The sequence below is a fragment of the Sander lucioperca genome, chromosome 2 (assembly GCF_008315115.2).
Source record: "Sander lucioperca isolate FBNREF2018 chromosome 2, SLUC_FBN_1.2, whole genome shotgun sequence".
NCBI classification, from domain to species: domain Eukaryota; kingdom Metazoa; phylum Chordata; class Actinopteri; order Perciformes; family Percidae; genus Sander; species Sander lucioperca.
This window is the reverse complement of record NC_050174.1, coordinates 35,696,689-35,716,688: the sequence shown is the minus strand read 5'-3', so window position 1 is coordinate 35,716,688 and position 20,000 is coordinate 35,696,689. Positions and strand designations below refer to the sequence as shown.

Genomic DNA, 20,000 nt, shown 5'->3' with positions numbered 1-20,000 from the left:
GTCTTAAAAGTGGCGCTTCCGTCCTAAATATGCTTTTAAACGAAAGTTTGACTCAGGTTCATTCACAAAAAAACATTTTGGTGAGAATTACGCTTTAAGACTTGCGGTGTGAACGTAGCCTAAGAAACTACTTTTCTCCCCCTACCTCTAGTATGTGCATCGTATATTCCCACGTGTGTTGTCAACCAGTTTAAAAGCACAGTGGAACTGTTGCAGGGGTTATAACATCGCAGATGTGCGTGCCGTGAAGCGTATGATTCAATGATGCAGTTTGCCGGTGCACATTACATCCAACCTGTTTGTGTTTGTTTGTGTTTTGCAGTCGACCACGTGGTGCCGGAGCCCGGCGTCAGCCTGGTTGCAGCTTTCAAACAGTGGAGGGAGTGGGCTGATAGCAAGTGCTGCTGCGACTACTCCCTGCATGTGGACATCACCGAGTGGAACAAAGGCACTCAGGAAGAGATGGAGGCCCTGGTGAAGGATCACGGTACGCATTCAGATCCCATCTCCACATGCATCGCGTCTAAAAAATCTCTGACTTTAGGCTACATCTACACTACTACGTTTTTTTTTTTTTTTAAAGGAACACGCGACTTATTGGGACTTTGTCTTATTCCCCGTATCCCCCAGAGTTAGATAAGTCCAGACATACACTTCTCATCTCCGTGCGTGTTGTAACTCTGTCTGACGCAACCACCGCTAGCCTAGCTTAGCACAGATCCTGGAGGTAACCGGCTCCATCTAGCCTAGCTTAGCACAGATCCTGGAGGTAACCGGCTCCATCTAGCCTAGCTTAGCACAGATCCTGGAGGTAACCGGCTCCATCTAGCCTAGCTTAGCACAGATCCTGGAAGTAACCGGCTCCATCTAGCCTAGCTTAGCACAGATCCTGGAGGCAACCGGCTCCATCTAGCCTAGCTTAGCACAGATCCTGGAGGTAACCGGCTCCATCTAGCCTAGCTTAGCACAGATCCTGGAGGTAACCGGCTCCATCTAGCCTAGCTTAGCACAGATCCTGGAGGTAACCGGCTCCATCTAGCCTAGCTTAGCACAGATCCTGGAAGTAACCGGCTCCATCTAGCCTAGCTTAGCACTGATCCTGGAGGTAACCGGCTCCATCTAGCCTAGCTTAGCACAGATCCTGGAGGTAACCGGCTCCATCTAGTCTACTGCTCCCAATAAGTGACAAAATAACTCCAACATGTTCCTATTTACATGTTGTGATTTGTAGAGTCACAGCGTGTACAAATAACAAGGTCACATGACACACAGCCATCTTCTAACGTATACATACTGGGAACTATATTCTCAGAAGGCAAAGCACGGCTACTTCTGCTACTTGGGCGGAGTGATTATTACTCCAACTCTGAGCGATCTCTCTGCTCCTCACCACGGGGCTTCTCAGGTGCTGCGAGCAAATCACTCCGCCCAAGTAGCAGAAGTAGCCGTGCTTCGCCTTCTGAGAATATAGTTCCCAGTTTTCAAACTTCAAACGGGTGCAGCAGTGTTTCCAAATGTTAAAGCAACACTATGTAACTTTTCCCGCTTCGGTCCCCCTACAGGTTGGAAGCGGAATTGTCCATTACATTACATTACATTACATTATTCAAGTTCTGTAGTTTGAATGAACTGGGCAATGTAATGTAATGGGACAATTCAGCTTCCAACCCGTTGGGGGACCGATGCGGGAAAAGTTACATAGTGTTGCTTTAAAGTTTTAGGGGCTCGGAAACGCCGGAGTAGTGTGGACGCAAGGCGTAAACGTAGCAAAAGATATTTAGTTTTTAAACCGAAAGGTAGCAGTGTGGATGTAGCCTCGGTGCTACAGAAGTCTCAGACATTGTAACCCTACAGTCACATTAGCTACAAGAGACAGAGACAAAGAGACAGGCCGCCATTCGTTTTCAACGGGAGTGGAAGTCTATTTTGTGCAAATGCTGAGCCATGCCACAAAGCGACTGCCAATCGGAGTGAAGGCAGCGTGACGTATGCACGTTGGTTGCTTGAGTCTAAGAAAATCATTCAAGATGGTGGAAACGCTTCAGGACATTGTATTTCTGTGTGTTTCTGATATGTTTGGCATTTTATCTCGTATATTTTGTTACCTCTGTCGAGAAAGAAATACGTTTAAATCCAAAAACATCGTTCTTGTGACTTGACAATACCTCTGAATAGGGCTGGGCGATATGGAGAAAATCAAATATCACCATATTTTAGACCAAATACCTCGATATCGATACCGCAACGATATTGTGGCGTTGACTATGAGACAATGAGATTTTTGATAAATAATCATCAGTAATGTGGATATAATGACTAAGTGAGTAAAGGCAAATAATAGAACAGTTACAACAGTCTGGTAATTTCAGTAATGCAGCCTTTAACACTAGAACGGCCATGGCGGTCATTTTGACCGTTTTGAAATGTATATGTGTAATAACTTTGCTGAATACAATCCTGCTGCTGCCTGACTTTTCCTAAAATAGTCTGTATTTTAATTTAAAATTGTTTTTATATACATTACACAAAAGGCAAAGAAAATACAGTCACTTTTACCTATTTCGGCCATACACGGTCATATTGACCGCTCGGATTTTCGCGGTATTGTTTTTAATTTTTGGCGCGGTTGAAGATGCATCTTGGTTGCTTAGTAACTACCATAGTCTCTGTCAGAGCAACGTAACTAGCGGTCTCGAGTAACAAGTGTGGGCATCAGCCAGAGATGGTAACGTAGGCTACTACGGCGTGGAGGCACTCTGTTCTGAATCAGAAGGCAAACACCGGGCGCTCGCTCTGTGAAAGGCGCCGTACACGTAGATGGCCGGTGGCTGTTTACATGTTCATATAACTTTATACATCCTCGAACTGGCTGGAATCATTGCCCACATCCTCTCCAAGGAGTGCACCAGCAGTAAAATTGTCGGGAGGAAGTTTATGCAGCAACTGGCAGAGAGCTGAGAGCGGAGTTTATGGAGGAAAAATGGCGGCTCACGGTCCGAGCAGCGCTGCGCACCGCAGCAGACGCCAAAACGGAGGCAGTGCCAGGTTAGGTTATAGCTAAATGTTCAAATAAGATACTTATAATTGTTATTTGGCTGTTTATGAGTTAAGTTGAATGAATTTCCACACCGTATTTTTCAGAATATTGATGTATGAAATAATTACGGTTTACTATGCCATGATATGAATTATTGAAACACGTATTACTACTCAAATGTATAATTAAACTCGTAAAAATGTACATTTCGGTGTTATTACGTTTTTCTAAAGATATCCTAACACAATACATAATACAATATGCAATTAGGTATTTATCATGAGAGATTATAGAGTTTGGAATCTGGCGGTCAAAATGACCACTCACGGCAGTTCTAGTAGTTATGGAATTCCGGCACTTCTAGTGTTAAAACCAGGAAAAGACACCACTTATGCAATATTACGATATCACGATATCCAAAATCTAAGAGGATATCTAGTCTCATATCACGATATCGATATAATATCGATATATTGCCCAGCTCTACCTCTGAGTGACTTGTAAGACCTAGGGGACGTGCTTGAAGGTAGCACCAGAACATTTCTGTTTACTTTTGCCAAGCAGCCAGGAGTCCATCACTCCCTCCCTCCTCACTCCCCCCTCTGCCCCCCGCCACAGACTGGGACTGCACCCCCCCACCTACCCCCCCCCCCCCCAACACCACTCACACACTCTGTATTCAGGGACTGCACATTTCACTTTCCCCTGTTTATTTGCACTACACCGCTCTACCTCACCTGTTAAAATTAGGGCTGTCAAACGATTATTTTTTTTTAATCGCTGAATTTCTATAGTTAATCACGATTAATCGCATATTTTATCACATGATTAAAATTCTATTATTTTTAGGGCTGTCAAAATAACGCGTTGATTTCGATTAATTAATCTGAGAAAAAATAACGCGTTAAAAAAATGAACGCATACCGCATACCGAAACATACCGCTAGCTAGTTAACACTATAGTCAACAGCAGCTAACGTTAGCCTACCGCTAGCTAGTTAACACTATACTCAACAGCAGCTAACGTTAGCTTACCTCTAGCTAGTTAACACTATACTCAACAGCAGCTAACGTTAGCCTACCGCTAGCTAGTTAACACTATACTCAACAGCAGCTAACGTTAGCCTACCGCTAGCTAGTTAACACTATACTCAACAGCAGCTAACGTTAGCTTACCTCTAGCTAGTTAACACTATACTCAACAGCAGCTAACGTTAGCTTACCTCTAGCTAGTTAACACTATAGTCAACAGCAGCTAACGTTAGCCTACCGCTAGCTAGTTAACACTATACTCAACAGCAGCTAACGTTAGCCTACCGCTAGCTAGTTAACACTATACTCAACAGCAGCTAACGTTAGCTTACCTCTAGCTAGTTAACACTATACTCAACAGCAGCTAACGTTAGCCTACCGCTAGCTAGTTAACACTATACTCAACAGCAGCTAACGTTAGCCTACCACTAGCTAGTTAACACTATACTCAACAGCAGCTAACGTTAGCCTACCACTAGCTAGTTAACACTATACCCAACAGCAGCTAACGTTAGCCTACCGCTAGCTAGTTAACACTATACTCAACAGCAGCTAACGTTAGCCTACCGCTAGCTAGTAGCTCGATTAAACACGGTTAAAATGCTGACAGCTAACGCTGAACGGTGTAAAGTTTGACTGTGTTTTACTGTAGAGGACTGTGACTCAACACCAGGATGTAACAATCTGCAGCTGCCGAGCTGCCGTCGGAAAAACACAGACGGTGCGTTCAATGAAACTGGTAAACTACAGCTTCATGGTGCATTTGAAGTTATTGTAAATGTCCTTTTCCTATCTGGTGGTTGTTTTTGTCGGTCAACAGCAATTTACTAGTGAAATAAGTTATTGTTATTGTTATACATTATTATTAAATCATTTAATGTTGACCATATGGCCTTAGCAATAAACAAGCCGTTCTTTAATGTCACCAACTGTTGTTTAGTACCCTTTGTTTTCTTTTCTTTTTTTACTTTCTTAAAAAGTATCGGTTCAGGCACCGTTAATTATGTATGTGATTAATTTCGATTAATTAATCACAGAGTCTGTAATTAATTAGATTACATTTTTTTAATCGATTGACAGCCCTAGTTTATTTTGCATTTCAGAACAGTTTTTAAGTCCATATTAACAATGGAAAGCCATTCTTACCAGTGTATCTTGATTGGGAATCAAATGAATGCAAAGAAAGTTACTTTATGAACTTGATTTTAAGATTTGTAATTATTTACTGTAAACAAAAGAAAAATGTGTGAATCTGTCATTACTGCACCATCCCTCCAAGTACCTAACTAAAAAAACTAAAAATCCCTATCCTTACCGGAGTCAATATAGTGTTTAGTAACTCCTAAATAGGGCTGTCAAACAATTAATTTCTTTTAATTTCTCTGAATTACTGCGATTAATGCGATTAAAAAACAATCGCATCGCGGCGGCCCTTAATCGCATCGCGATTAACGCGTTAATGCTGACAGCCCTAGTTAAAATACTTTAAATACTTTTTATTTATCCTATTTTATTTCGTCATGTAAATACTCAAGTGCCTTGGTTGTGATTGTGATTGTTTATTTTTATATCATGTTAAATTGTTGATTGTTTATTCTTTGTCTTTTCTATTTATAGAAAACTTTTGCATTTTGCACCGTGGGTCCGAGAGGACTGAAATTTAATTTGTGCCATATGTCATGCATGTATTTCACATCTGACAATAACGCTGACTTGACTTGACTTGAGTAGGCTAGGCACGCCCAGGAGCGGCCATCCAGCGAGTGCGTGTCGCTGTCTTTTTGTACCTAATGTGACTGTAGGGTTAGGGGGGGAGGGGGGGAAAGTCGGCCACTTTTCACAGCGCTTAAAACTAAATGTTTCTGCTTTGTAATTTCTATCCTTCTGTTTTTACTTGTCTCTTTTTGCTCTGAGTTTTCCTTCTTTTTGCTCTCTTTATTCCACCTTTTGGCTGCTTTTCTCTCATAAGTTTTCTATCTTCAGGTGTCAACTCTTTCCTGGTCTATTTGGCTTATAAGGATGTTTTCCAACTTTCTGACTCTGAGGTATGCTCGGCTTCCGCGTGATATTAGCGAGCGCTACAGCTGTCTGTCACAGCATTTTGTTTTGAGGCTGTTAGATGTGTTTGGCGTAGACGGCTGCCCTCCGAGCTGACCTGGTTCTATCATATATATATTTTATTTTAGATCTATGAGGTGTTCAGCGTCATCAGAGACCTCGGAGCCATTGCACAGGTGCATGCTGAGAACGGAGACATCATTGCAGAGGTAACTGAACCAAAAGATAACCTTGGTCAAGTCTCAGCTGTGTGCAGTAAGTAAGTAATTGGCATTTTGGGATTATAATGTTTTCTGTGTGGATTCTTCAGGAGCAGAGACGTATTCTGGAGCTGGGGATCTCTGGCCCTGAAGGCCACGTGCTCAGCCGCCCAGAGGAGGTAAGATGGAGGTCTGGTTTCTCAGGAACTGTAGCCAAAAGAGAGAAGACATCGACAAAGAGAAGGCCTCCGAAAAGAGCTCAAAAGTTTGAGACGGAACATGGACTCTGTGAGAAGTCAGAAACAGTCAAACGGCCGTACTTTTGACAGCGGTGTGATTAGGGTTGGGTATTGTTGGTTTTTAGTTTTTTTTTTTCGATACCGGTGCTAAAACCAGTCCTTCCAGAAAAATGCGGAGTTTTTTTGTGATTGTTTTGGGCAAAAATCCTTGATTATGCGGCACGTTTTCTTAAAACACGTGATGGAATATGCGGGATATTTATGCAATTTTATGCGATGAAATTGCGGGAACTTGCAAAAACTGCGGTTTCATTGTGGCTTCATCGCGGGGTTTGCAGCTTTTCGATGATGTTCACGTCGCGTAATTACATCAGTTCTTAATGTTCCCATAGCAACAGGGGGAAACGGCTGCTCTTGTGTGAAGTAAACGCAACATTTTTCAACTTTCTGCTAAGATATATGTAGGGCTGTCCTCGACTAAAGAAATTCTTAGTCGACTAACACTTATATGATTTTGTCGATTAATGGATTAGTTGATGTAATCGACAGAGCTGTGCTCTTTGAGAGGTGGTTAAGACTAGAAAAGCACAATATAAATGTAGTTAGTGAACCATCTGTAAAACTGAACTTTCTCCACAATTAATCCTGCAAAAGCACCACTTTAAATCTTGTGTTTACCAGAAATGTGCTCATAAGTTTCTTGGAAATGAGTAATTAAGCATGAATAAGCATAAAAAATGACTCAACTAAAGAAATCTTAGTCGACTAAGACCAAAACGGTCGACTAATCGACTAAGAGGTGGCAGCCCTAGATATATCTGTGACTTTTTTGCAATTGCAAGTTCTCGATTACTACTTTCATTGAATAGTGGGAATTCAATTTTATAGCATTTGAAAAAATTTAAATGCTTTCAAAACCTGACTAAACTTTGACATCCTGTCTGTGATTCTCCATCAACATACGTTCCTCTAATATTCAAAATCATTCATCATTTCAAAATTAGGTTAATAAGGAGATTTATTGACCATGAATTCCAAAAATACGTTAAAAACTATTGGTAATAAGTTGGTGTTAGTGAAAAATAGCATCGAAAACGTGGAAAAAAAGTAAAAAATGTGGCCTTTTGACTGAAAGTTCTGCCAAACTACACTTTTTCTGCTCACCAGTTCCATTTTCACTTCCTCACAGCCTGCTGCATTGAACGCTCCACCTACGTAACCACCTTCCCGTAATCAACGGCGCCGTCATTACGGCGACCAGCGTAGCACGCGGAGTGCAAGCGTAGGGTTCGGTTCGGTGGGATAAATTCTAAGGTTCAGCAGAAACCGAACCACCGTCAAAAAGCCCAATATTCAGCCGAATCCGATTTTCGGTGCATCCACCCCAAGCAGAAAAACGCTCCGCCTAATTCCATTGCAGATTTCGTTTGGGTCACAACGGAGCTAACTTACACGGTATTTGATCGGTGCATAGTGCATACTCGCTGATACCGGCATTTTAGGCATTACCAGAGGCCTCTCCAATACTGGTATCGGAACAACTGTAGTAGATGGCGGTCGTTTAGGATCCGGCGCCATATTGGGACCGGGTTTCGGTACCCAAGAATACCCAGTACCCAGAATACAGTGAAGGAGAGAAGAGAAACCGGTCTGGGAACCAGCTGCTGATGACTGTGTGTGTGTGTGTGTGTGTGTGTGTGTGTGTGTCTGTGTGTGTGTGTCTGTGTCTGTGTGTGTCTGTCTGTCTGTCTGTCTGTCTGTCTGTCTGTCTGTGTATATCTGTCTGTCTGTCTGTCTGTGTGTGTGTGTCTCTGTCTGTGTGTGTGTCTGTGTGTGTGTGTCTGTGTGTGTCTGTCTGTCTGTCTGTCTGTCTGTGTATATCTGTCTGTCTGTCTGTCTGTGTGTGTGTGTCTCTGTCTGTGTGTGTGTCTGTGTGTGTGTATATCTCGGTGTGTGTCTCTGTCTGTCTGTGTGTGTGTGCGTGTGTGTGTATCTGTGTGTGTATATCTCGGTGTGTGTGTGTGTCTCTGTCTGTGTGTGTGTATATCTCGGTGTGTGTCTCTGTCTGTCTGTGTGTGTGTGTGTGTGTGTGCGTGTGTGTGTATCTGTGTGTGTATATCTGTGTGTGTGTGTGTGTCTCTGTCTGTGTGTGTGTCTGTGTGTGTGTATATCTCGGTGTGTGTCTCTGTCTGTCTGTCTGTGTGTGTGCGTGTGTGTGTATCTGTGTGTGTATATCTGTGTGTGTGTGTGTGTGTCTCTGTCTGTGTGTGTGTGTGTGTGTGTGTGCAGGTGGAGGCCGAGGCGGTCAACCGCTCCGTAACCATTGCCAACCAGACCAACTGCCCCCTCTACGTCACCAAGGTGATGAGCAAGAGTGCCGCTGATGTCATCGCCCTTGCAAGGAAAAGAGGTAAGAAGAGACATTTTTAACTTTTTCTCTGTATATTTACTGGACGCCTGAGTCTGCCATCATCCTGGCCTTCTCCGTAGACTGTATCTAAAGATGGACGGTCACAAAAATTAGAGATGCACCGATAGACCGGCCGGCGACCAGCAGGTCAGTCTGACATATGGTGATTTCATGCCGGTCAACGCTCCAATTAACTGACAACATAAGTTATACCAGTTACAGTTCTCAAGACGCACACACACACGGACGCCACAGCACGGACGCCGCCACAGCACGCTCTCTTTCTCCTTTCTCTCAACTTCTCCGCCGTGTGTCGGCGCTATTCTCCACATGTAGGAACCTGGTGAATTAACCTGCAACATGTCAGCTGTTTGGGAATTCTTCAGCGTGTGTGCAGAAGATAACAAGTTTACAATATGCAACACCTGCAAGGAGAAAGTAGGGCGTGGAGGGACGACACCAAAAACCTAAAATCACATTTCTTTAGTTGATATTGGATGTGAGAAGAAGGAAATGGTTCTAACATTGCTCTTTAGATGTGTGTGAATGTCCCACACCAGGAGTCATTTATATAGTTCTATTTTATAGTGATGCATTATCTGTTCAACACACATCTATCATGTTCTATTAAAGAAAAGATAGAAAATAAATATGTGTGTGTGCTGTAAAGTGGTTAGAAAAAATGAAATCGGAATCGGCTAAAATCAGTATCAGCTGGTCTAACTCAAAGAAAATCAGAAATCAGAATCTGCCTAGAAAGTTGTAATCGGTGCATCTCTAACAAAAATACAAATGTTACGCAATGTTGCTTTACATGTGTGACAAGTTTGTTTTTTTGACGCATTTTTTATGCATTTTTTGACACTTTTTAGGCAAGGCAGCTTTATTTGTATAGCACATGTCAGCAACAGGGCAATTCAAATTGCTTTACATGAAAACAGATTAAAAAATTAAAAACAGACTGCACTGTAACTTTCATTCTCGTATTTTATCTAAGAAAAGCAGTTACAACAGTTAAATATATAAAAGCAGATAGTAGGAATTTCTCTTTATATGCTTATATAGATTCTCATTCAGTTTCAACAATGCAACTTCAATATAAGAAATGAGCAGTTATTTAAAGAAAGGCAACATCAAAAAGATACAGTCATGTGAACAAAGGTGAAGGGTATGTGATGATGTGGGGGGTATGGTGAAGGGTATGTGATGATGTGGGGGGTATGGTGAAGGGTATGTGATGATGTGGGGGTATGGTGAAGGGTATGTGATGATGTGGGGGTATGGTGAAGGGTATGTGATGATGTGGGGGTATGGTGAAGGGTATGTGATGATGTGGGGGGTATGGTGAAGGGTATGTGATGATGTGGGGGTATGGTGAAGGGTATGTGATGATGTGGGGGTATGGTGAAGGGTATGTGATGATGTGGGGGTATGGTGAAGGGTATGTGATGATGTGGGGTATGGTGAAGGGTATGTGATGATGTGGGGGTATGGTGAAGGGTATGTGATGATGTGGGGGTATGGTGAAGGGTATGTGATGATGTGGGGGTATGGTGAAGGGTATGTGATGATGTGGGGGTATGGTGAAGGGTATGTGATGATGTGGGGGTATGGTGAAGGGTATGTGATGATGTGGGGGTATGGTGAAGGGTATGTGATGATGTGGGGGCCAAGGGAACTTTATCAGGATGCATAGTATCCTGGATCCATGAAATAACTGGCCTTTCAAAATTAAAGTCTGCCTGCCTCTATGGGAATTTAACATAGGGGTGTACTGACTTATGCCTCCTGTATTTTAAGGAAGAACATTTATTTATTTACGATACATTATTCATTCACAAAGAAAATTGGTGTCCTTAAAGATTGGATTTTTCCAAATTTTTTTAATGAAGGCATTCAGATCAATTTCCTAAAGATGATTTTTTTTTATTCCTCTTTTTAGTCAACTTTAGCATGGGTGTCCTAATTTTTTCACATGACTGTAGGTCTTCAGCCTTGATTTAAATGAACTGAGAGTTGCAGCAGACCTGCAGTTTTCTGGGAGTTTGTTCCAAATATGTGGCGCATAAAAACTGAACGCTGCTTCCCCCTGTTTAGTTCTGACTCTGGAGACAGAGAGCAGATGTTTTGGCTTCACTCGTACAGTTTTATGCATCAACGGTCTCCTCCCCGTAGGTGCCGTGGTTTACGGAGAGCCCATATCGGCCAGCTTGGGCACAGATGGGACTCATTACTGGAGCAAGAACTGGGCCAAGGCGGCCGCCTACGTGACCTCTCCTCCGCTCAGTCCCGACCCCACCACCCCCGACTACCTCAACTCTCTGCTGTCCTGGTAGGGGCTCCGTGCCACACACACGTTACGGCGTTTTCCTTTGGTTTCTGAAAGACTAAGGGCGTTTTCACACCTGTAGTTCGTTTGCTTTGGTCCAAATCAGGTGGTGAGGTAGTAAACTTGGAGCGATTTGCCCTCGGTCGGTATAGTTTGGTTTCACACCTGGAAAAATCCAAGCGTACCAAAATGCGTCATTACAAATCAGGCAAGAACGTCCAGCCCTCCTATTGGTCGGATACGTCGGGGGGCGGGATCAAGAAAGTAAATACAGGAAGAAAGTCCTGTGTTCTGGTCTAGTGGTCAAACCAGCTCATTTCATTACAATTATCCGACATTGTTTCGCGAGAGACGTGACTACGTCTGCTCTGGTCACCGAGACTTCGCTCTGCTCTGCCGGCGTCTGTCTCCAACTTTAGCGCCAGCTGGTTTGACCACGGAGATACGAGTGACGGACGGCGAGCTTGACTGCAGTTTATTTCTGTGAGAGAAACACTGCAAGCTGCTACAGTTTGCTGCTCTGCTGCTGAACACACCTGACTACAGGAGACATCAGCTCAGACTGGAGGACACACCTGACTACAGGAGACATCAGCTCAGACTGCTGGACACACCTGACTACAGGAGACATCAGCTCAGACTTGCGGAGTACGTATAGTTGGTGCGGTTCGAGTACGGATCACGTTCTCATCACAAACGACCCGCTCCAGAGTTTGATTGAAAGCGTACCGAGACCACCTCTTCAAGCAGGTCTCGGTTTGCTTGTTTGGTCCGCTTTTGGTGCGCACCAGAGTTTGATTTTTTTTGTACAGACTGTAAATGAGCCAGGTTATAGCATAAATGCTAATTTTCACCTGTAGTTCCGAGGCAGGAAAACAACAACATACAAGATAATGCAACACAAAAGAATATGACAATATACAATATCAAACAAAAAAACACATTAGCACACATTCAAGCAGGTTACATTACATCAATAAGATTAGTCAAAATGATGACATAACTGGGAACTTTTAAGAAGTTGTTTAAGGTGCTTTTTTAAATGTGCAGTAAGTTGGACATTCTCTAATTGCCGCGTTCTCACCTGCCCAAACGAGCCGCACCAGCGGGGCAAACGGACTGTAGTTCGATTCAACCGAACTAAAGGCTGTCGGTGTGAAAACGCCCTGAAGTCCAGTTCAGACCAAAGATTCGTGACGAGACTTCGCCGTAGAATGAAAGGTATATTTTTAGTTTCCTTGCTTTCTTTCCTTTGCAGCGGGGACCTGCAGGTGACCGGGAGTGCCCACTGCACGTACCAGACTTCTCAGCGTGCGATAGGCAAAGATAACTTCACTCTGATCCCAGAGGGAACCAACGGCACCGAGGAGAGGATGTCCCTGATCTGGGACAAATGTGTGGTGAGTTTGATGCGACCCACTTTTCAGACCACGTGTCAAACTCAAGGCCCGTGGGCCAAATCCGGCCCCTTGCAGATTTAGATCCGGCCCGTATATCAATTTGGGTTCACAATACATACCCGCCTAGTTGTGCACCAAACCAAAAACACAAGAAAGGGTTTTTTTATACTGCAATTACCTGACATTCAAAGAAGAATTTGGCAGATTTGCCGACTCTGAGACTCAGAAATTCCCCCAAAAGCAGAGAGAGAGTTTTCATATTCAGGCTGTGAAACTGGTTGTTGTTAAAAAAAATGTTTTTCTTGATTTGCTAAATTCTGTGATGGCTAAGGAACTCTTTTGATGACTTTTCTAGGGCTTCATGTCAACAAAAATGCGACAAAAAGCGTACAAAAATGTCGGAAAAAGCAACAAATATACAAAAAGGTGACAAATGTCTGAGAAAACCACAAAAAAGTCGGAACAAAAACAACAAAAATGAAGAAAAAAGCTACCAAAATATATAAAAAAAAGTGACATGCAACTCAGCCCAGAGTAAGTTTATTCTCCCCAAAGTAAGTTACCTTTTTATTTTGAAAGAACTATACAAAAAAAAAAAAAAATTTCACTGTTCACAACAAACATACAAAAGACATCGCAAATTGTATCGCAATATTTTACAAAAGCTTCCACAAAATCAGGCGTTTTGGGCCTCAGCAATCTCAAAAAAAAAGGCAGCGGAATCCTGGAGGGACTGATTAGTGGCGTTAAAAGGAATTTGCATTATCGCGTATATTTTGACATCTCTCCTTTTTACCCAAAGTTGAACATTCTTCTTAAAACTCTAAACGTGCAGCGCTGAGCGTCGGTTCTGCGCTGAGCGCTGCACTTTGTTTCTGGTCGCAGAGAGATAAGGGTTAGGGTCCTATTTTAACGATGTAAGGGCACGGCGTGAAGCGCCTGGTGCAGGTGTGTTTAGGGCGTGTCCAAATCCACTTTTGCTAGTTTGACGGCAGAAGAAAGTGTCCGTGTGCCGGGTGCATGGTTCTAAAGGGTTGTACTTAGTGTCTTCATTAATCAGAGGGGTGTTCTGGGTGTAACATGCAATCAACCAATCAGAGATCATCTCCCATTCCCTTTAAAAGCCAGGTGCGTTTGGACCTTGGAGCATTTATTTATTTTTATTTATTTTTTTATTTTACCTTAAACATCTCTTTTTCAAGAGTGTCCTGGCCAAGATAGGCAGCAGTACAACCACATATACAGTACATATAAACAGAAAATACGCAAAAACACCGAAAACATAAAACAACTGACACAGCAAATCTTTCAAAGTCAACCACTCTCCTAAACACATCAGTCAAAACATCTGCAGCCAGATGTGGCTGCCTCCAAGTCAGTCAACTTCCTCTTAAAATTCAATTCAATTCAATTTTATTTATAGTATCAAATCATAACAAGAGTTATCTCGAGACACTTTACAGATAGAGTAGGTCTAGACCACACTCTGTACTTTACGAAGCCCCAACTATTACAGTGGTTGCCTCAAGAGCAAGCATTAGCAGTAGCTATAGCGACAGTGGCGAGGAAAAACTCTCTTTGTTGTTAGGAAGAAACCTGGGACAGACCCAGACTCTTGGTAGGCGGTGTCTGACAGCACCAGTTGGGGGAGTGGTGAATGGTGGCAATAATAGTCATAATAAAGACGGTGGAACAGTGATCACAATGGTAGTCGTAGTAGTTCATGTCATAGTAGGGCACAGCAGGGCGTTACGGGGTGTAGTGTGGCACAGCAGCCTGGGTGGACGCAGCAGGACGCAGTCGGACACTGCGGGGAATCGTAGAGCGTAGCAGGGTGTAGTAAGTCCATAGCGTCAGCTGCACCCAGGACCCCGGTGTAGGTGCCACCCAATTCCAAGGCGATGTTCTGGGTGAAGAAGAAGCAAAGGGACTCCGGGGAGAAAACTCCCCAGAGCTAGGTTAGTAACAGGCATTTCTGGGACTAAGATGCACACAAAAGGAGACAAGTGAAAAGAGAGAAGAGGGAGCGGCTCATTGTGTACTTGGAAGGAGCTTCCCACAGCAGTCTAGAGTTATAATAGCATAACTAAGAGAGGCAGGCTAAAAAGCGACCAATGAGACCAGCTCAGTAAGTTTCATGGATTTCTGTAAATTGTTCCAAGCAGAGGGAGCAGCAAACTTAAAGGCCTTTTTTCCCAGCTCAGTTCTGACCTTTGGAACAGACAGAAGGAAAAGATCCTGGGAACGGAGATTGTAAGTCCCGGTACTATTTACACTGATATAGGTAGTGCAGATAGAGCATTGCTGTTATGATGGAGGATTTGCACCGTAATATTTTTATTTGTAATCTTCTGCATGTGTGTGTGCTGCTGTGCGTCCCTGTGTGTGTAACAAGCATAGTGTGCGCGCTGTGCACGAGCCTAGGAGCATTTTACTAATGCTCTGTTAAAATAACAATGAAATGCTGCGTTATTGAAATTGTGCGTCCCTGGTGCAAAATAGGGCCCTAAGCCTCTTTGGTGTTTGTTATATTCTTCACTGTTCAGTCCTTCCAGAAAAATTTGGAGTTTTTTTGTGATTGTTTTGGGCAAAAATCCTTGATTATGCGTCACGTTTTCTTAAAAAATGTGATGGAATATGCGGGATATTTATGCAATTTTATGCGATAAAATTGCGGGAACTTGCAAAAACTGCGGTTTCATCGTGGCTTCATCGCGGGGTTTGCAGCTTTCCGATGATGTTCACGTCGCGTAATTACGTCACTTCATAACGTTCCCATGGCAACAGGGGGAAACGGCTGCTCTTGTGTGAAGTAAACGCAACATTTTTCAACTTTCTGCTAAGATATATGGGACTTTTTTGCAACGAAAATGCGGGGATTATGAAATCATGCAAGCCCCGCATATTTTGCGCGGAAATCGGCAATTTATGTGGCGAAAGTGCGGCGTATTTGAAAAAATTTTTTGGCTGATTATGCGTTGAATTATGAGATCACATAATCACGTTTTTCTGGACGGACTGACTGTTATCATAACCCGGACTACGACGTAACATTAACCCTTTATTAGTCCAACAAACATGTCTTTACTGTACAGCAGCATGGCTGAAGCTAAAGTTACCCACAATCCATCAGGTGTATCTCAACTACGGATCTAACGGATCTAACGCAAAGCATTGAAAATTTACAACAGCCTCAGGAAAAACGCTTTGATGGACAAACAGCTACCGGCTGTGGACGATTTAGTTCATATAGATATAACGTGCAGATGTTTGTTCCCCAATGGCCAACCGATTGGTTGAAAGTAGAGATGCACCGATTACAACTTTCTAGGCAGATTCTGATTTCTGATTTTCTTTGAGTTAGACCAGCTGATACTGATTTTAGCCGATTCCGATTTCATTTTTTCTAACCACTTTACAGCACACACATATTTATGTTCTATCTTTTCTTTAATAGAACATGTGTTGAACAGATAATGGATCACTATAAAATAGAACTATATAAATTACTCCTGGTGTGGGACATTCACACACATCTAAAGAGCAATGTTAGAACCATTTCCTTCTTTTCACATCCAATATCAACTAAAGAAATGTGATTTAGGTTTTTGGTGTCGTCCCTCCACGCCCTACTTTCTCCTTGCAGGTGTTGCATGTTGCAAACTTGTTATCTTCTGCACACACGCTGAAGAATTCCCAAACAGCTGACATGTTGCAGGTTAATTCACCAGGTTCCTACATGTGGAGAATAGCGCCGACACACGGCGGGAAAGTTGAGAGAAAGGAGAAAGAGTCCGTGCTGTGGAGTCCGTGTGTGTGTGCGTCTTGAGAACTGTAACTGGTATAACTTATGTTGTCAGTTAATTGGAGCGTTGACCGGCATGAAATCACCATATGTCAGACTGACCTGCTGGTCACCGGTCACGGCCGAGCACGTGAAAACCGGCCAATTCCGGTCACCGGCCGGTCTATCGGTGCATCTCTAGTCGACTCAGGCTTTTCTTTGGTTGAATAAAGCCCTAATAATAATATTTGTTGTTCTAAAAGGTGACTGGCAAGATGGACGAGAACCAGTTTGTGGCGGTGACGAGCACGAACGCAGCCAAGATCTTCAACCTGTTCCCCCGTAAGGGGCGCATCGCCGTGGGCTCGGACGCCGACCTCGTGCTGTGGGACCCAGACGTCACCAAGATCATCTCGGCCAAGAGCCACAACCTGGTCAGACGCCGGTCTCATCCTCCCAGTTTCTAACCATTCATGTGTCCCAGACAGGTTGAGACGTTATACTAAAAGTTCTGTTGTTGCTGCTGACAGACTCAGATTATTATTCTATATGTTGTCAGACACTTATTCTAAGTGTCTGACAACATTATGAAAGGATCCCTACAGAAATAGACCTTTTAGTTAAAGAGTAAGATCCTTTTAGTTTAACATGAAACAGCCCGAAATCACCATCACCAAACTCCACCAGACTCCATGTAAATAATCAGGACTTTTATCATCGTAAAACACACTTCATTCAAAGTGGACAGAAACTAAATAAAACTATCAAAAGCCGTCTTGGTTCATCTTTCCACTGTTCCAACAATCACCACTCTGGTTTGGTTGAAATAAACCCTTAATTCACCCATTTACATGTGGAAATATGCTGGCTCTATACACGCTAAAAGTCCTGATTATTTACATGGAGTCTGGTGGAAATATGCTGGCTCTATACACGCTAAAAGTCCTGATTATTTACATGGAGTCTGGTGGGTTTGGTGATGGTGATTTCGGGGCTGTTTCATGTTAATCTAAAAGGATCTTACTCTTTAACGAAACGTCACGAGAGTGGACGGAAATTCACGCTGTCGCCTTTTTTGCAGTAGTGAAATATTTAGTGATATATTATAGATAAAAAACAAAACAGAAATGATACATTTTTATTTAATTGATTAGATTTTTTTACCTGGCAATATAGTTGCCGTTTAGTTTTATTGTTTATTAAAGGTCTTTTGTTTTTTTAGATTGTCAAAATTAAGATATCTTTTAACCCTCATGTTGTCTTCCCGTCGACCTGCAACTTTGGGTTTTTCTGGGTCAAAATTTCAACATTTTGTTGTAATATTTCTACACTTTTCTCTACATTTTTGTCTATTTCTTTCCATTTTTTTGTCACTTTTTTGACGTTTTTTTAATTATGTTTTTATCAATTTTTTAACAATTGTTTTGTCACCTTTTGTTTTTTTTTTAAATTGTTTTTGTCAATTTTTTAACAATTTTTTTTAACGATTTTTTTGGATCGCTTTTTTCAGCGTTTACAAAATAAATAAATTTATAAAATGTATAAAATTTTTGTTGATTTTTTTTCCTGCATTTTTGTAGCTTTTTCCTGTTTAAGCCTGTTGGGTGCTAACCAGTAGCGGAGATAGCGTGGGTGCTTGGGTGCAGCCGCCCCAGGGCCCCGTACCAATTAGGGGCCCCTCAAAACGCCGCCGATCTTGCGTCACTTGACGATAACGCGGTCCAAAGTGACACATTGCAGATTATTAGCTGAAAGGAGCTAATTACTGCATATGATCTCACGTTATGATAATCCAGCTCTTCTTATCAAACATATATATAATAGTGCCATGTCAGTTATATAGTGTGGCACTGATTGAGAGCTCTTGGCCTGTTCAGCACCATCGCTGTCCATTGGCTGTCGCTGTCCGTGGTGCTGAAACATTTTCTTTGTTCGTCAACACAAACTTGTTAAAAAATGTGTCTTTTCTTTGTGTTTTATCTGACTTATAGGCTTGCTTGGCTCAACAAGTGACACATTATAACATAATGATCATCAGATATTTTACGATTTTTTAACGGTTACAATTTTAAAATGGCTTCGTAGCAGAGGGCCCCATGATGAAGCTCCGCCCCCACTGTACTGACAGCCTAGCTCCGCCCCTGGTGCTAACGCTAGCAGGAGGATAACACGGTGTAGGCAGCACCGATTGGTTTAGTTTTTCTCGCTACTGACAGCACTCCACATTTCCAAACAACAGAGCTACGTGATGAAATGGACCGGAATTCTCCTTTTAAGTCGTTCATTTCTTGAAATCTCTTCTCTTTTCCAGGCCGTGGAGTACAACATCTTCGAGGGCACAGAAGTGCGTGGCGGTCCGGTGGTGGTGATCAGCCAGGGCAAGATAGTGTTGGAGGACGGCAGCCTTCACCCCACGGAGGGCTGCGGCCGCTACGTCAGCCGCAAACCCTTCTCCGACCACGTGTACAAGAGGATAAAGGCCCGCAGCAGGGTGAGGTCCAACGCCACGTAGTCGCATCTCTGAGCAGGCGCACTGAAGGCCGACTTACGGTCCTGTGTTTAATCTACGTATGTATGTACGTGGAGATACCGACCCGACGCCATAGCCTGACGTACACCTCTACAGAAACGGAACTACACGCCACGTGATGCACGTGGCTCGGCCGTGGCTTGGTAGGGTTGGGTTTCCTCCCCGACTCATTTCCTGGTTCTCCTTCTCCGTAAACAACATGACATCAAGGAGAGGGTTAACTTCTCCTGATACAGGTTTACCACCGTGGTCAGAAAGAACAGGGGAGACACACACACACACACACACACACACACACACACACACACACACACACAGACAGAGACACACACACACACACACACACACACACACACACACACACACACACACAGACAGAGACACACACACACACACACAGACACACACACACACACACACACACACACACACAGACACACACACACACACACACACACACACACACACACACACACAGACACACACACACACACACACACACACACAGACACACACACAGAGACACACACACACACACACACACACACACACACACACACACACAGAGACACACAGACACCCAACCTCCCAACACACAAAAACACACACACACACACACACACACACACATACACACTCCCAACACACACACACACACACACACACACACACACACACACACACACACACACACACACACAGACAGACAGACAGACACACTCTCCCAACACACACATACACTCCCAACACATACGCACACACACACACACACACACACATACACACACACACACACACACACACACACACACACACATACATACACACACCCACACACACACACACACACACACTCACAGATCCATCTGCCAGCCCTGCTGTTCTATAAAGAGATAGCTGCAGTAGAAGTCTTGTTTTTGGAGCCAGTGGAGTCGCTCCATGCTGGAAATGAGAGAGAATGCAGCTCTGAGGAGCTTCAGC

The 20,000-nt window shown here is 43.2% G+C and overlaps 1 protein-coding gene across 2 annotated transcripts in view; it reads left to right on the top strand.

Annotated features, from left to right (window-relative positions):
• The window catches only part of LOC116054164 (dihydropyrimidinase-related protein 2-like), a 45,529-nt gene that overhangs the window by 8,793 nt on the left and 16,736 nt on the right, over positions 1–20,000 (top strand). For both annotated transcript variants that reach the window (XR_004896169.1, XM_035996573.1), the window contains 9 exons: positions 323–487; positions 6,053–6,114; positions 6,256–6,336; positions 6,438–6,506; positions 8,856–8,976; positions 11,152–11,308; positions 12,564–12,705; positions 16,753–16,923; positions 18,801–18,980. Coding sequence is in view for 1 of the 2 variants with exons in the window: in XM_035996573.1 (XP_035852466.1) it covers positions 323–487; positions 6,053–6,114; positions 6,256–6,336; positions 6,438–6,506; positions 8,856–8,976; positions 11,152–11,308; positions 12,564–12,705; positions 16,753–16,923; positions 18,801–18,980 (1,148 nt within the window). In the remaining variant the exon portion in view is untranslated. The remainder of the gene's footprint in view (positions 1–322; positions 488–6,052; positions 6,115–6,255; positions 6,337–6,437; positions 6,507–8,855; positions 8,977–11,151; positions 11,309–12,563; positions 12,706–16,752; positions 16,924–18,800; positions 18,981–20,000) is intronic.